The 15,276-nt window shown below is 42.0% G+C and overlaps 1 protein-coding gene across 1 annotated transcript; it reads left to right on the top strand.

Moving 5' to 3' along the window:
* Nucleotides 1-5,024: 5,024 nt before the first annotated feature.
* Nucleotides 5,025-5,874, top strand: LOC147903454 (histone H3.2). Its single transcript, XM_087372487.1, has one exon. The coding sequence runs from the start codon at nt 5,096-5,098 to the stop codon at nt 5,504-5,506; it is 411 nt and encodes a 136-aa protein (XP_087228613.1). The 5' UTR covers nt 5,025-5,095; the 3' UTR covers nt 5,507-5,874.
* Nucleotides 5,875-15,276: the final 9,402 nt, after the last annotated feature.

Below are 15,276 nucleotides of genomic sequence, written 5' to 3'. Positions count from 1 at the left end.
AATTAAGAAACACTAATTATTCATGCCTATTATATCATTGCAATTAAGAAATAAGACACGACAATCTTTGCTCAAGTTCCAATGCTATTGGTCTTTTAGATGAAACCATTGCATAAGGAGCAAATGCTATTGGTCTTGCATATGCAAGTGCACATTACATTATAGTAAATGCAATGACACATTCCAATGTAGTAAAGGCATTTTTGTGTGATTTATAAAAATTGCATTCAAACCTTTGACTATTGGTTGCCTTGTTGGCATATCTAGTAGTCACGTTAGGGTTGCTACATGCACTCTTATATTCTACATATGAATTTTTTGGCTTGATAACTCTAAACCTATTATCAAGATGGGTTTTTGGGTGGTGTCATGGCTGAATGCTGATTTTAGGTGAATCCAAAAAGTTTTCCATGCTCGTAGTTGTTTGAGTCAAAGCATGGTAGATTGGCTTGCTGTGGAGGGGTACATAAGTGGAATTGACCTATACACAGTGTGTATGGGAGATATGGTGAACTCTATATTCAAAGCATTTGTTATGCTACTTATGCAAGAGGAAGGTACATTGGCTTGGGTCTAATTACCATGAAGCTAATAAAGAGAATCTCATTAGGATAACCAAATGCAATTAAGGGCCATGATTTTGTGAATAAGATGGTCGAGTCTATGACATTCTCAAGTGGCAAGCATCGTAAGACTTGTGATGAAATGAACAAACAATGGAGACACTATTAACTAGAAAAGAAATCAAGGCATGAGGCTAGACGCTAGGCATGGCGACGCTCAAGGGCCATGGGGGAAAGGGAATGTGAGGGTAGAAGCATTAACATGGGTGGGGAAAAGGGATTAAGGGTAGTGGGAATGAAGAGGGAGACTATGGCACAAGGGGGAAGGGAGAGGGGGAAGAGGAGCATATACATGATGGGAGGTGGAATGTAGAGATGGAGACATCAAGGGAAGAGAGTCATGCTTTATTTGAAAGGAAGGATGGGGGAAATCAAAGTACTAGCATGGTGGCTATACAAGAATGAGCGTGTCCCATCAAGGAATAGCCCCCTCCTTTTATAGCCACCAAGAGAGGGGGTCTCTCCCAATAAATGCATCCACCCACATGCATGGTGTGTGTGGAGGAATCTCCCATGTGGGCTAGGTGGGTACGCACTCTCAATTGTTTGCGACAACCCTTTGCCTCATTTTCCCACATTAATCAAACACCATATCCCAAGTCTAAGATACTCCGACAGAAGATGTACAAATGGATATAATTTTAGTCTTGGTTCAATCGCTTTGTCTTGTCAAAGCAAAATGCAACCAATTATCTTCAACTAACCAGCCCCACGAATAACCATAAGCCAAAATGGTAGTAGCTATGAATGAAGAAACAAATGCATGGTACAAGAACAATATATGGGAGTAATATGACTTACCATTAGGAAGGAAGTCATTGTAAATAAATGGATTTACAATCTAGATGGAAGCATTAGAAATGATTCAAAGTAAAAAACGTTGCAAAAGCATTTGCACATTAGTATGGAGAAGACTATGAAGAAACTTATGCTCTGATAACAAGAATAGGTTTCATAAGATTTTGATTACCATTGACAACCAATAATAGGTGGAAAATGTACCAAGGAGATATACAAAAGACATTTCTAAATGGATACCTAGATAAAGAGGTATACATGCCTTATCCATGAGGGCTTGTGAAAAAATAAAAAAGAACCAAAAGTGTACAAAATGAAGAAGATTTTGCATGGCTTAAAGTAATCATCTAGAAGTTAGAATAATAAAATTGACAAATATTTCTCTAATCTAGGATACATGGATTAAAACAAGCACTAAGAAATTGGTGTAGAAGAATTGGAAAATGTTTTGCTAATCTAGGATTGCAAATTAACCAGCTATTTTCATGTCATCAATAGAATAAGAATATACAACGTTCTCACAATAGGAATATGTGAAGTTATACGGATCAAAAGATTATCATTAAAACACATACTATTTTAATGAGACAAAACGAACACCAACATACAAATAACTATTATAAAAAATAGACTATTTTGATGAGACAAAGCCAACAACAATATACATGTGGTAACACTTCAAATACATCAGTCTACAATGAAGGATATTGATGTCAGGAGCACTTCATTAGAGAAAGGGTGCTACATGGTGATAACACTTCGACATTGTGATAACAAAGGCAATGTTACATACATCTTTATCAAATTGTTTGCAGAAGAGGTTTTTTGAGAAACATTGGCAAGCAAGCTCTTGGTTTGACTCAAGAGGAAGGGTATTCTCATTAAGGGAGAGTGATGTAAAATAATGTTCATTCCTTCTTCAAACTTGAGAATCATCATCTTGGGGGAATGCCAACTTCATGATGATCTTGAGGGAATCTATATAAGAGATTAATCTCAATATCATGCATAGTGTGCAAGGTAGAGCGGTATAGTAGAAGGTCCATCTAGGGAAAACAGGGAGTAACCCTTACCCTAATCCGTTCTTGTATAAAGTGTGTATTCCTTCATTTTCCAATAGAGTTGCACATAACATGCTTATATGGTGTAGATGAGCTGTTTATTTTCCTTACTCTTCAAACTTGTCCATGTTCATCTCTTTTCCTTTTTCTTTTCTTTTGGCTAGTAGATGAGCTATTTATTTTTGCACGTGTAGCTATGTTGTTCCATACCACATCCTTTGCATCAAAGTTAAGATCCTACTATATAGCTTCATGTTTATCATAGATGAGGCTTGTCCAATGGCTAAGACAATGAATCTAATTTTCCCTATGTAGCTATTTACTACACAAGCTAATGATGGGTTCCTACTTTTCTCAAGGCTTCCCTCCTCAAGCCAGGGCATCGTCAACTACTTTATGATGCCATTGCAAGAAGGGTAATAGGATGATGTGGATCTATGGGGAGGGTAGTTGCTATGAGGGGTGTGAATGTCATGGTCTCTTTACTAGGTGTGATTCAATAAAAGTTCCTACTAATACATAGCTTGCAAGTGGAATGGTCATGCATTTCCTTGCCAGGAGGATTGGGGCACCTAACCTATCGAGCACCCTAACAGGCTATCTTATACATCACAACTAGTATAGTATAGACAACCCCATAACTCTAGCTCTAGCATGGGCACCCTCCTAAGGGTTTACTTCTTAACGTGTATCGCATGACATGGATGGATCCCTAATGGACCATAGAGAATGATAAATTAGGATTTGTATACTCACATATATAATAGATCATGCAAGTCATCTTTGACAATGACATTTTGAAGAATTGGCATCACCAACCCTTCAAGAAGAAATATTATGTCATAGATATGCTAGATAGATTAGCATAGGGACTTCCTTGTGCAGGGCACTTGCAATTTGGTCATGCCTACATGCATGATTGGATGTGAAATGTGATGAATGTGATGATAGCTAGGCAACAAGGAGTACCACAACCACATGCATACAAGGATTTTTTTTCATGGGCCATTAATAGTAGAGGTAGGAAGGTTTTGGCAATAAAAGATGGGTCCTTCTAACCTTGGACTGGCAGCAATGGTGGCTCTATAGTGTACTTCGTAACCATCTTTACCACTAACTTTTAATGACCTATTACATTTGGTTTAACATTCTTTTTACTTAACATGCTAGGCTCTTACAAACAACATTTGTTGATTATAACATCTTGTCGTTGGCCTCTTGACAACCAAGGAGGATTACCTATATGATTTTAAGAATAACATCCAAAATCTCTTTGTCATAGAATGGCAAGGGAAATGGGTTAGTGATAGTAGTTGCATTTAACTTTCTGTAATCTATGGAAATGGGTTAGTTGGGAAGGTATGACAAATTGGTTAGCATGTGATCATGTAGAGACTCAAGAATGGGCACTTGGTTTTAGGATGGGAATAATGACGAAGGTTCCTATCTTGAACTCATCGGACTCCCATCCTTGTGCTAAGGACCTAAGAGGACTTCCCACAATGCTCAACACGACCTTGAAGATTTTCCAACCTTCAAAGTAGGCATTTACGTGAGAACGAGTAGATGAAATTGGTTCTGCACATGTTCTAACATCTATACATACATTCAAGGTTGCATTGAGAGTTTTCATGACCTGTGATAGTGCGAAAGTCATGTAACTCCTATCTTCACACTTATTTCTTCTCCTTTTCACGATGTTAGTGGGACATCCTATCATGAAGCGAAAAACTCTGAATAGAACTATTTTTTGACTTTCCACAAATCTCGGCTATGGAAACATCCTCCGTGGGAAGAATGCCCGCTTAGTAGGCTGTAGAAATGTCATGCGTGGGAATGCCCTCTTAATAGGATGTAGAAACGTCCTCTGTGGTGGAAAGGCCCTCTTAGGGCTAGTGCACATGCTTCCCATAATGCACAACTGGTGATGGGAAGCGCGAATTCCTAGGTGTTTTGGTCACACATAGATGCTCAAAATGAGCGATTCGTTTTTGAGGGTGTGAAATGGAGCACTAGAGCGCCATTGCTTTGCCAACCAATTAGCTACCACCACTGCACATTGGTCTATAACCTTGCAACTCCCACTGCAAAGTAGTCCAGCACCGTGAACACCTGCTAGGGATGCTTAAGAGCCAATCTATCAGTGCTGATTGAGGCTTGATAGAGGCTCTCTGCATCCTTACATACTACACTCAACATTGAACAAGCTTGAATTTGCTCTTTTCAAAAAAAAAAAAAAGTGTGAACAGAAAGCCAATCAGGAGCGTGTGCAAGCACTAGGCCCTTAGCAGGGTGGTCATGAGATGCACCTTGGGGGGGGGGGGGGGGGGGGTGATCAATGGTGAGGAAGGTGGGCCAATGGGAAGCGAGGAGAGGGATGGAGGGGGGGAGCCGTTGGATGGAGGGGGGATGATGAGAGACGTTGGATGAGAAAGAGCCGCCAAAATTCAAATTTGAACATTTGAATTTAAACAAGCGGGAGCTCACTATATAGCAAGGCTTTCTCTTCATCAATCGCCATTGCCTCAACTTGAAGCTCGCCATCGCCATAGCCTCTGTTTCAAGTTCTGCATCGCCATCTCAGATACCCCTCCCTCATCCCAAGCTTCCCCCATGGCTCGCACCAAACAAACCGCCCGTAAATCTACCGGTGGTAAAGCCCCCCGTAAGCAGCTCGCTACCAAGGCCGCCCGTAAGTCCGCCCCTGCCACCGGTGGCGTCAAGAAGCCTCACCGCTTCCGCCCTGGCACTGTTGCTCTCCGCGAGATCAGAAAATACCAGAAGAGCACCGAGCTCCTCATCCGTAAGCTTCCCTTCCAGCGGCTTGTGAGGGAGATCGCTCAAGATTTCAAGACCGACCTCCGCTTCCAGAGCTCTGCCGTTCTTGCCCTGCAGGAGGCTGCAGAGGCTTACCTTGTTGGCCTTTTTGAGGATACGAATCTCTGTGCTATCCACGCCAAGAGGGTTACAATTATGCCTAAGGACATTCAGCTTGCCCGCAGGATCAGAGGAGAGAGGGCATAGATTGTATTAAAAGTGCTTCCCACGTACGGTGTATTTTTACACCACCATTCCTCTGGGATTCTTGCTCTTGTTCTGTCCTTTCAATTTGTGTGGGTGCTTCCTGTATGCTGAGTTTGCACTTGCGGTCAGATGATAATTCATTTGTGGCTCTCGTCCTAAGCTGGTTCTTTAATGCTTGTCCGGCATATTTGCTTGCGAGGATGTTGAAATCGAGTCATAAACATTACACACTTACCAAGGGGAGCGGAAGTAAAGCTACTTCGCCGAAGGGGAAGCTGAAGTAAAGCTCCTTCTAGTCCTGTGGAGAACCTGGCTCTGCTATTACTCGTGACGTGCATACTCGGCTTTGGCACTAGTTATGACGTGCATCTGTGCTCCATGGCATAGCTGATTCTTCTGGATCCTAAGCTATGCGACTTTTGCGTGTTGTGTACGCGATATGCTGACCTGCCTGATCTGATCGCTGCAAATAGAGTTGCCACCGATGAACGATCTTAATTTAAGAGGATAGGAAACGCCTAACAGTGACTTCAAGATGCTTTCAAGGTTGATAACTTTAGGAAATCTAGTCGTTCGTCTTGTAGCCGACCGAGTAGAGACGTTCACGTTGAGCCGACCGAGTGGATGATTTCGGTAATTGGTCACGAAGTTTACATCTAGATGGAGGGGACTCAAGCAGAGCTCACGAGTTCATATCTTCACAAAGTTTCGCATCTAGATAGAAGTGATTTAAGCATTGCACCAGGGAAGCATCTACCATGTCTTGGTTATTAGTTAATGTGGCCACGAAATCAGAAGAATTTATAGTGATTGAATTCACCGTTCAAAATCTCCTACGGTGAAGTGTGGATTGCCTTTATAGTGAAGTCGCACTTTGTCCATATTGGCACTAATTCATTGGTCCAAATACACATTAACTAATTCAAAATTTCCTACGGTGAAGTGTGGATTGCCTTTATAGTGAAGTCACACTTTGTTCATATTGGCACTAATTCATCGGTCCAAATACACACATAGATCTACTAAAATCATTTGATATGATCATACATGACTTACCTTCATGTCATTGATTTATATGATAATATGAAGAGGGGAGAGGAGAAGAGTGGAGATGAGGAGATAGGGCATAGCTAAGAGCATACCACAAAAGACTTTATACACTAGATTTAGTTGAAAATGTAGAACATATACAAACCCATTTAGGGTTATAATTAAGGCATCTAATTCTTTTTTTTATAGCTATTAGGTTAGTGCTATGCACATATGATCACATGATGGTACTATGCACACATGATCAGTATCATGAAGTAGGCTTTCTTTAAAGACTTTTCTTGAGATGGCAAACCTTATTCTCCTTTCTTGGTTTAACATAACTTGTTGGTTGTTGCATGTAGATTTTCTCATTTAGGTAGCCATTGAGAAATGCATTGTTGACATTGAGTTGATACACATTCCCTTTGAGTGTCGATAGTGATATTAAGAATCATATGGAATCCATCTTTGCTACTAGTAGAGCATAAGTCTCATCATAGTCCTTATCATATTGTTGTGCAAATCCTTTTGCAACTAGTTTGGCTTTGTATCTTTGAATACTTCCATTTGGATTCTACTTCACTTTGTATATCCATTTGTTTGCTATGGCTTTCTTTTTTGATGGAAGCTTGCGTAATGCCCAAGTATTATTGTTATACAAAGCATCCATTTCTTCATTCATAGCAGTTTGCCATTCTGGCTTGTGTATTGCATCTTTGAAGTACACTGGCTTTTTTGTAGCCATGATGGTAGTCATAAGTTCTGTAGCCATGATGGTAGTCATAAGAGCATAGTTGGTGGTTTTAACTTGAATTGCTTTGCCTTTTTGAGCATATGCTAATTTGGTTGGTGGTCTGCTTTTCTTAGTAGACCATTTGAGTTGTTTGCTCGGGGTGTTTTTAGTAAATCTTGCTCTTCTTCCATTAACTTTTTCTATATATGATTGTGAAGTTGATGCTTCTATCTTCTGTGTGTTTGAGGTTTTTCATTTTGATTCCTCATCAAAGATTACATCTTTGCAGATAATGACCTTGTGGTTGATGGGATCATGTACAACTTGTATGCTTTGCTTTCTTCACTGTAGCCAACTATGATGCATTTGCATGACTTTGCATTCAATTTCCTTCGATGATCATCATGTATGTGGGCATATATGCTATGTAATCAAATATGCAGAGATGCCTGATGTGTGGCTTATGTCCAATGAATGCTTCATAAGGTGTCATACCTTGTATTGGTTCAATTGGAAGTCAAAATAGTTCGTAGTGGCTATTGCTTTTGCCCAATACTGATTCGGATGATGCTCTTCACTAAGCATTGCTCTAGCATTGTTTGTTAAAGTCCCATTCTTTCTTTTAGCTCTTGTATTCTATTGAGGAGTATCTGCACAAGTGAATTGTCTTCGAATGTCATGACTTTTGTAAAAGTTCATGAATGCTGAAGACATGTATTCACCTCCTCTATTTGATCTCATGAGTTTGATCTTTTTGCTTGTCTAGTTTTCTACCATGGCTTTAAATTCTTGAAATTTGGGAAAGACTTTAGATTTCTCTTTCAAAAAGTAGACCCAACAATATCTGCTGTAGACATGGATGAAAGTCAAGTAGTAAAGTGAACCATTGATGTTGTGGGTTTGGGCATAACTCCATACATCTGTATGAATCAAATCAAGAATACCTCATGCAAGAGAGGTACTTTTGCTAAAATTAGTTCGCTTTTGTTTGCTGAAGCAGCATGCTTCGCAAACTTTTTCAAGAAACTGCAGCTTAGGAATCCTTGTCATATTTTAATACCTGAGATTTAACAAGTACTTGAAATTGACATGACCATATCTCTTGTGCCATTTTGTAGATAGTGGCATTTGTTGTGGTTGAGTTGACATGGCATGCTTCTCTGATACTGTAGCTAGTATTCTATATAAGCGTCCTTCCTTGACACCTTTTGCTACTAGTTAACATCTTTTGGATTTATCTTTGATAGTGCATTCATCTCCGTCGAAGATGACTCGATAGTTGTGTTTTGTCACTTGACCTAATGATAAAAGGTTCTTGTTGAGATTTGAATTTATCTTTGATAGTGCATTCATCTCCGTCGAAGATGACTCGATAGTTGTGTTTTGTCACTTGACCTAATGACAAAAGATTCTTGTTGAGATTTGAAACATAGAGTATATCTTTCACCAATTCTTTCATACCAATCCTTTCATACCTTGAACTGGGTTTGGTGTATTATCTGCTGTGAAGATGAAATTCTTTTGTCCTTCTAATGGTTTCATCTCTGTGAACCAATCTTGATGATTTGTCATGTGAGATGATGCACTGCTATCGATATACCAAAGATCTTGTTCTGCTTGGTTGACTTGATAGTTGAAATCCTCTTTTGGATTGAAATCAGATTCTGGGTACACTGTATCAGTTTGTGGGTACACTGTATCAATTTGCTGCATTTCCTCATTTGTAAGAAACATATTCCCATGTTCATTTGCAAAGTGACTGTGACTAGAATGTCCACCATGATGATTTCCTCTACTGCGGGAATTCCCTCGATTACTGTTGGATTGATCGCCTTGGTCATATTGCTTCTTGCGGCAATCTCTTTCATAGTGTCCAAACTTATGACAGTAGTTGCATTGGATGTTTGGCACGTTGGTGGATGCATTTCCTTGTCCTTGAAATCTTCCTTGATTGGAATGGTTTTCTCTTTGGTGATTTTGATGTTGCTGAGGATGAGGCTGATGCTGATGCTGACTTTGTTGTTGTTGATGATTACCACTTTGCTGGAATGATCTACCTCTGCCTCTACTTCCATTTGAAGTTGTGAATGCCTGATCATTAGAATGACCTTTACGTGCTTGAATGGCCTGCATCTTCACCAAGTAGGACTTTGACTGGAGCTCTTCTAGTGTCAAAATTTGCCATTGGATGGCAATACTCTGGACTGGATTCTCATATCCATGTCCTAGTCCATTCAGGACGACTTGAACCATTTCTGCTGGATTCATAGCCTCTCCTACTGTTGCAAGTTGATTGTTATAGTCTTTTATTATAGTCTTTTATCTAGAGTACATAAGCATGATCGGTTTCATTGCTATTGTAGAAACCCTGGTTGATTTGGTTTCTTAGTGTGAGAATCCTGGTTGTGTTCTTGGACTCGTAGAGAGCTGCGAACATATCCCATGCTTCTTTTAATGTCTTAATTGTGTTGAGCTGTCCTAGCATGACATCTTGCACATTCTGCTTGATCAGATAATATGCGTACTTGTCTTTCTTATCCCATTTTGCATGTGCTCAGGCAATGGCAAGATCTGCTACAGGTGTGGAAAATATTTGTGTAGCTGCAGATCCCGTTGTAGATCTCGCTGCTGGTGCTGTGATAACGGGTGGAGTAGAGCTACTAGTGGCTGCATCGTCCAATGGTCTAGGTGTAGACCCATGGACATATTCCCATTTGTTCTGAAGTACAAGAATGGTCTCCATTTGGTATTTCCATGTGCCATAATTGGAGTTTGCTAGCTTAGCAGATGCCTCCAGATTGAGGTTGCTAGTCGTAGTAAGACATAGTGTAAGAAATGTACTCAAAGTGTCATGAGAATCTCTGTATGAATCAATTGCAAAAAACTGACTGTAGCAAGTGAAATTTGAAGTGTCGGTGAAGATAGAACTAGAATATATAAAATCAGATCTATGTTACAAGGCTTGTGGCAAATGATGCTGAGAATAGCTAAGAGGCTTTACAAGGCTGAAATGATGTGCACAATGCCATGAAAATAGCCGAATAGGCTTTATAATGATGGCATGTGTGTGTGAAATCAAATCATGTGCTATCTGCCCACTAATCAATCAGACAATGCCTTTGAACACTCTGAAGTCTACTCATTGAATTGATGAATGTCAAGTTTCAGGTAATTTGATGATGTGAAACCGTATGTGAGCATATGGACTGACTCCGAATAGGTACTAATTAGGAAATTTGGGCATGGCTTAGATTGGTAACTTGGGGAGATTCAAAGCATCCACTCTATGGTGATCTAGTCTACTCTGATCTAAATCTATATCAACTGTCGATCGATGAAAGAACAACAAATAATTCCTTTTCTTTTGTTCTTTTTAAGTGCTGGGGTAGATGCATCGATGTAGAGAATGTTGTGCGTGTAAAAAGTGGATTTGTCAATGGCGAGGCTCAAAAGTGACTGATACGTGCACCGAAATGTATACATGATGTGACAAGCATGTAGAGGATAACAAAATCAATCTATTTTTATTTTTGGAGCGCCCTCATATTCTTCCTGGATCAAGAGATACAACTTGATCTAGGTGGAGGGGCAAAAGGAGTGCGAATGTGCTCAGTGTGATGTGGTAGTTAGGGGGTCACATGCAGTGATTGTGCCTGTGGAGCCCTGTGCTGAGGTGGCAGGAGTGGTCACATGTAGTGTGCCTTATAGGGGACCGTGCCTGTAGGGATCAATGCCACGTGGTAGTGATGATGTGGCACTACTGATTGGACAAGGTGATGTGGCAATTGATTGGTCAACCTTGATGACATGACACTTTGACTTGGTCAATAAATGATGTGGCAGTTGAGGTTAGTTTGATAATGTGGCATTCCACTGTGGATGCTGATGTGGCAGATCAGGTGATGTGGCAGTCGGTGCCACGTGCCAATTGGTGGTGACATGGTAAAGAGATAAGGTCTACTGATGTGATAGTCGGCCATATGGCAGATAATGATGACATGGTAGCCTCACGGGGCTGCTGATGTGGCACAGTGTTAGGTGGTTGATAGGGTGCCATGTGTTAATTTGGTGACCAACCTTGAGGATGACCTTAGGATAAGGTTGGGTTGATAGTGTGCCACGTGTTGCCTAGTTTAGCAGAGACATAATCTTTTGGATTGTGTCAAAATCTATAGAGATTCCGTTGTGAGGCATAGCTCCACCAGAGTAGATGGCACAACCTGATGAGGGAACTGCCGTTGGAGAGGCGGAGCAGCTGTTGTTGCTATTCTGATGATGAGCTATGGACAAGCAGCCGTGACCTCCATTGTAGAGGCTTGGTCGATTGCAGAGATAGCGGTTGGGGGCTGGAGAGAGATTCGTTGTCTAGAGCTCTCACATCTGTGAAGCGTGGGCTAAGTAGGTCTTTGTGCTAGGCGTGGTCTGTGCGCTTGAAGGAGAACCCATAGATGCTTGCGCTGCCTCAGTCGTGAAGATGCAATTGCCTCAGGATCGCTACTGGCAGCAGCTTGTGTGAGGCACCTGTCTTGCCTTGCTGTGTCTTAGAGTCATTGAAGGTACGTAGCTGTTTGGCTATTGCGAGGTCGGATGGAAGGCATTGGAGAAGCTGTTCGTTTTTGTGTGCTTGGCTAGAGGTTGCATGAGGTTGGCACTGCTTGTGGCATTGTTTGCTACTAGCATCGTGTGTTGGAGGCGTGTTAGTCGGCACTGCTTTTGTTGGAGACGGGGGCCAGAGTTTCCTATGTGGAGTTAGCTACACCCATTGTCGAAGGGCTATTGTAGATGTCGATGGAGCAATGGAGGCGCTATAGTCGGCTGCTCACAACTTAGTTGAGGGCGCTAGCACTAGGTTGATATTGCCTCATGTAAATGCCTGTAGTCGCCATCGATTGTTGGAGGTCCTTGTAGGGCGTTTGCTGCTGTAGTCCACTGGTCAATTGGAGCAGTGTATGGTGAAGCTTGACATTGTGCTACACTACAACCGTTGGAGTTAGGCTTTGCTGCTTCGGTGGGAGGTTGATTGGCACAAGGTAGTTGCTTTAGGGTTATTGGAGCAAAAAATCACAAAACTAGTCCTAGACGAGCAAGAACCTTATTTCACAAAAAATGATGCTCTCTTTCATGCTTGGCTGAGCCGAAGGCACTACACAAGGTTGTCACATGCAAAGATTTCTCTCAATGGGAGAGCATTAAGCACTCTCTCTCTCCATTAGGAGAGAATTGGGGTCTCAAAAGGGCCTCATAAGGAATGGATTAGTCCTAATGAAAGGGCCAAGGTAGGTCCCAAAAAGTCCTAACCCCCCTCACCTAGGTGGGTTAAGCCCAAAAGTGACCTTACCTCTTACACCTCTTGCACAACTCTTACTCCTAGGTGGGAACCAAAAAATTCAAAATTCAAAATTTGAATTTTGAATTCCCTCCCTCCTCTCTCCTCCTTTCCTCCCTCCCCCTCTTCCCTTTGCCTCCCTCACTCCCCCTCCTCACTCCCTCCTCCCCCTCCCTCCTCCTCCCCCTCCCTCCCTCCCTCCTCCCCCTCCCCTCCCCTCCCCTCCTCCTCCCCCTCCTCACTCCCTCCTCCCCCTTCCTCCTCCTCCCCCTCCCTCCCTCCCTCCTCCAGCTTGCTCTTCTTACCCTCCCCCTCCCTCCCTCCTCCATGCCTGCTCCTCCTCCCCTCCCCCTCCCTCCTCCTCCACCATTGCTCCTCCTCCCCCCTCCCTCCTGCTCCTCCCTCCTCCCTCCCTCCTCTTCCACGCCTACTCCTCCTCACCCTCCACACCTGCTGGTCTGCCCCCTTTCCTCCTCTTCAACTACAGGTCCTCCCCCTCATCCCTCCTCCTCCTCGCCCTCCCTCTTCTTGTATGCTGCTCCTTAAAATCTACATCTGCACACCTTCTCCTTCTCTACACTTATTTAGTCATGGCACATTCGAGGACATCTCCATCAAGTACCAAGTTCACTTAGAGTTTGGAGGCTGAATATGCAAGCACACGTAGTCTAGGATTGAGGGGAGCTTCCAAAATCCACAGTCTTCGTTTGCAAGGAAAGAAGCATCTTGACCTTTGGGTAGAAGGATCCTTGTATCCTTTAGATCCTACCAACCAAAAGAACCCTCCTTTCCATACAATGCATGAGCTAGTTCGGTTCGTTGGAAATGGACATGCGGGGTTGCTTGGTTATTGCAATCGGTTAAACAATGCTCAGTCAATGGCTATGCAAGCAAGCAAGATGCGTAGAGCCCAAGCAAAGATGCTGGCACATTTAGGAAATAGCACCATTGTTGTAATGCATAACTCTATGCAGGATATTCAAAGGAAGAACCAGGATCTTCATGATAAAGCCAAAGCATTGGACTTAGAGCAAGATGCATTGGACTTGGAGCAGGACTGGAGCAGGACTTGGAGCGACATAAATTAGAAGAGTCACTTTGTAAGCTAGCTGAGTCCAAAAAAGGCTTGGAAAGATCTATATACAATCAAGTTCGACGAGCCGTAGAGAAGGAACGAGAGAAGGCAGAAGAACGAGTGCAAAAGATGAAAGAAACACCTTTGGGATTGAAGGAGAGGAAAAGAAGGTACTTACATAACATGGATGCATTGGCACCCACTGGTGGTACTAGAAAGAGGAGAGTTTGGGCTACAAGGTTGGTTATCAAATGTTCCAATGAGATTACACTCTTTTGTGCTACATTGTTTGTGACTAAGTTTTTATTGTGTTCTTCTTTAGGAACTTCATGGAAGATGTGATGGGAAGAATGGATGGAGATGATATTGATTGTTCATATGCTCTAGCTAGTTTATTGAAGTCAAGCGATGTCATTGGGATACTAAGGGACCCAAGACACAAGCGCCTATGTGTGCAAGTTGCTTAAGAGGTGATGAAGGACTTCAAGGATATTGTGGATGCAAAGGAGATGCTTGCAGCTTGTGATACTGCCAATGTAAGTCATGAAGCTTACACATCTGTTTTCAAAATTTTCAAGTTTGCTATTTTGGGAAAGTATAAGAAGTCTACAGTGCCCCTACCCACACCTTGGTTTGTGAGACGTGCACGGCGAGAAACAAACCAATGTGCAAGAGAAATGCTTGGAGGGTACCATTGCGTAAGGGGCACCAGTGACTTGGAAGAGTGAAAAGAAATCTGGCTTGCAAACCTTTGAGATGAATGCTTTCAACAATGTCTACTTAGATGTTGACTGCAACAAGCAATGGTCAAATTCTATGGCATGAGAGAAGATAGTAAGAGGAAATCGATTATAGCATTGCACTTTACTAGTTCATTTCCTATATCATGTTTATCCTAATGATTTTTCTCTTTTGTTGTACAGATTGCAATAGAAAGCTCATATTTGTCATGAAAATGGATGAAGCTCAATTGGTGAAAGAACACACGTTAGAGAGAGTCAGCATCTGCATTATGAATAAAGCCTTAGCCTTTGTTTACGGGGACGAAGAAGTAGAGCAAGATTTCTCAGTGCAATCAGAGAAAGATATATGGTGGCTTGTAGCATTTGAGACTCCGAAAGAGTGCCATGAGACATTGAAGTGGGTTCTAGATAGAACAGGAATCCATCGACAAGAGGAAGGGCAAACATTGACAATCGATGGCCATGGAGCCTTTCAAGTTGAATGGCATCTTGCTGGTGATTTGAAAACCCTCAAGTGCTTGCATGGTTGTGATACAGGGGCAAATGCAATGAACACATGTCTTTATTGCATGTGTTCGCAATGTAAGCAAAAGGCTGGCTTACAATGGGAGAATGGCATTCTATCTTACAGCCAAACGCAAGCTCCCAATCGCGACAAGAAGGATCCAAAGTGGGATCCCATCTTGCCCATCTCACTTGAGAGAGTACACATATGTAATTTACATGCAGAACTGCGCGTACTTGATAAGTTGTTGTATTTGCATCTTGTTTATGCTTGGAATTTAATTACACAAGAAGTATCTGCACGGTGCATTGCAGAAGCTGAGAAGTTGCTGTCGGAGAAGGGATTCCATGGAGGAC

The sequence above is a fragment of the Dipteris shenzhenensis genome, chromosome 3 (assembly GCF_047967505.1).
Source record: "Dipteris shenzhenensis isolate YYH24624 ecotype China chromosome 3, Dip_SZ_1.0, whole genome shotgun sequence".
In the NCBI taxonomy this organism is placed as follows: domain Eukaryota; kingdom Viridiplantae; phylum Streptophyta; class Polypodiopsida; order Gleicheniales; family Dipteridaceae; genus Dipteris; species Dipteris shenzhenensis.
The sequence above is the reverse complement of the archived record's forward strand: the minus strand, read 5'-3'. Positions and strand labels throughout refer to the sequence as shown.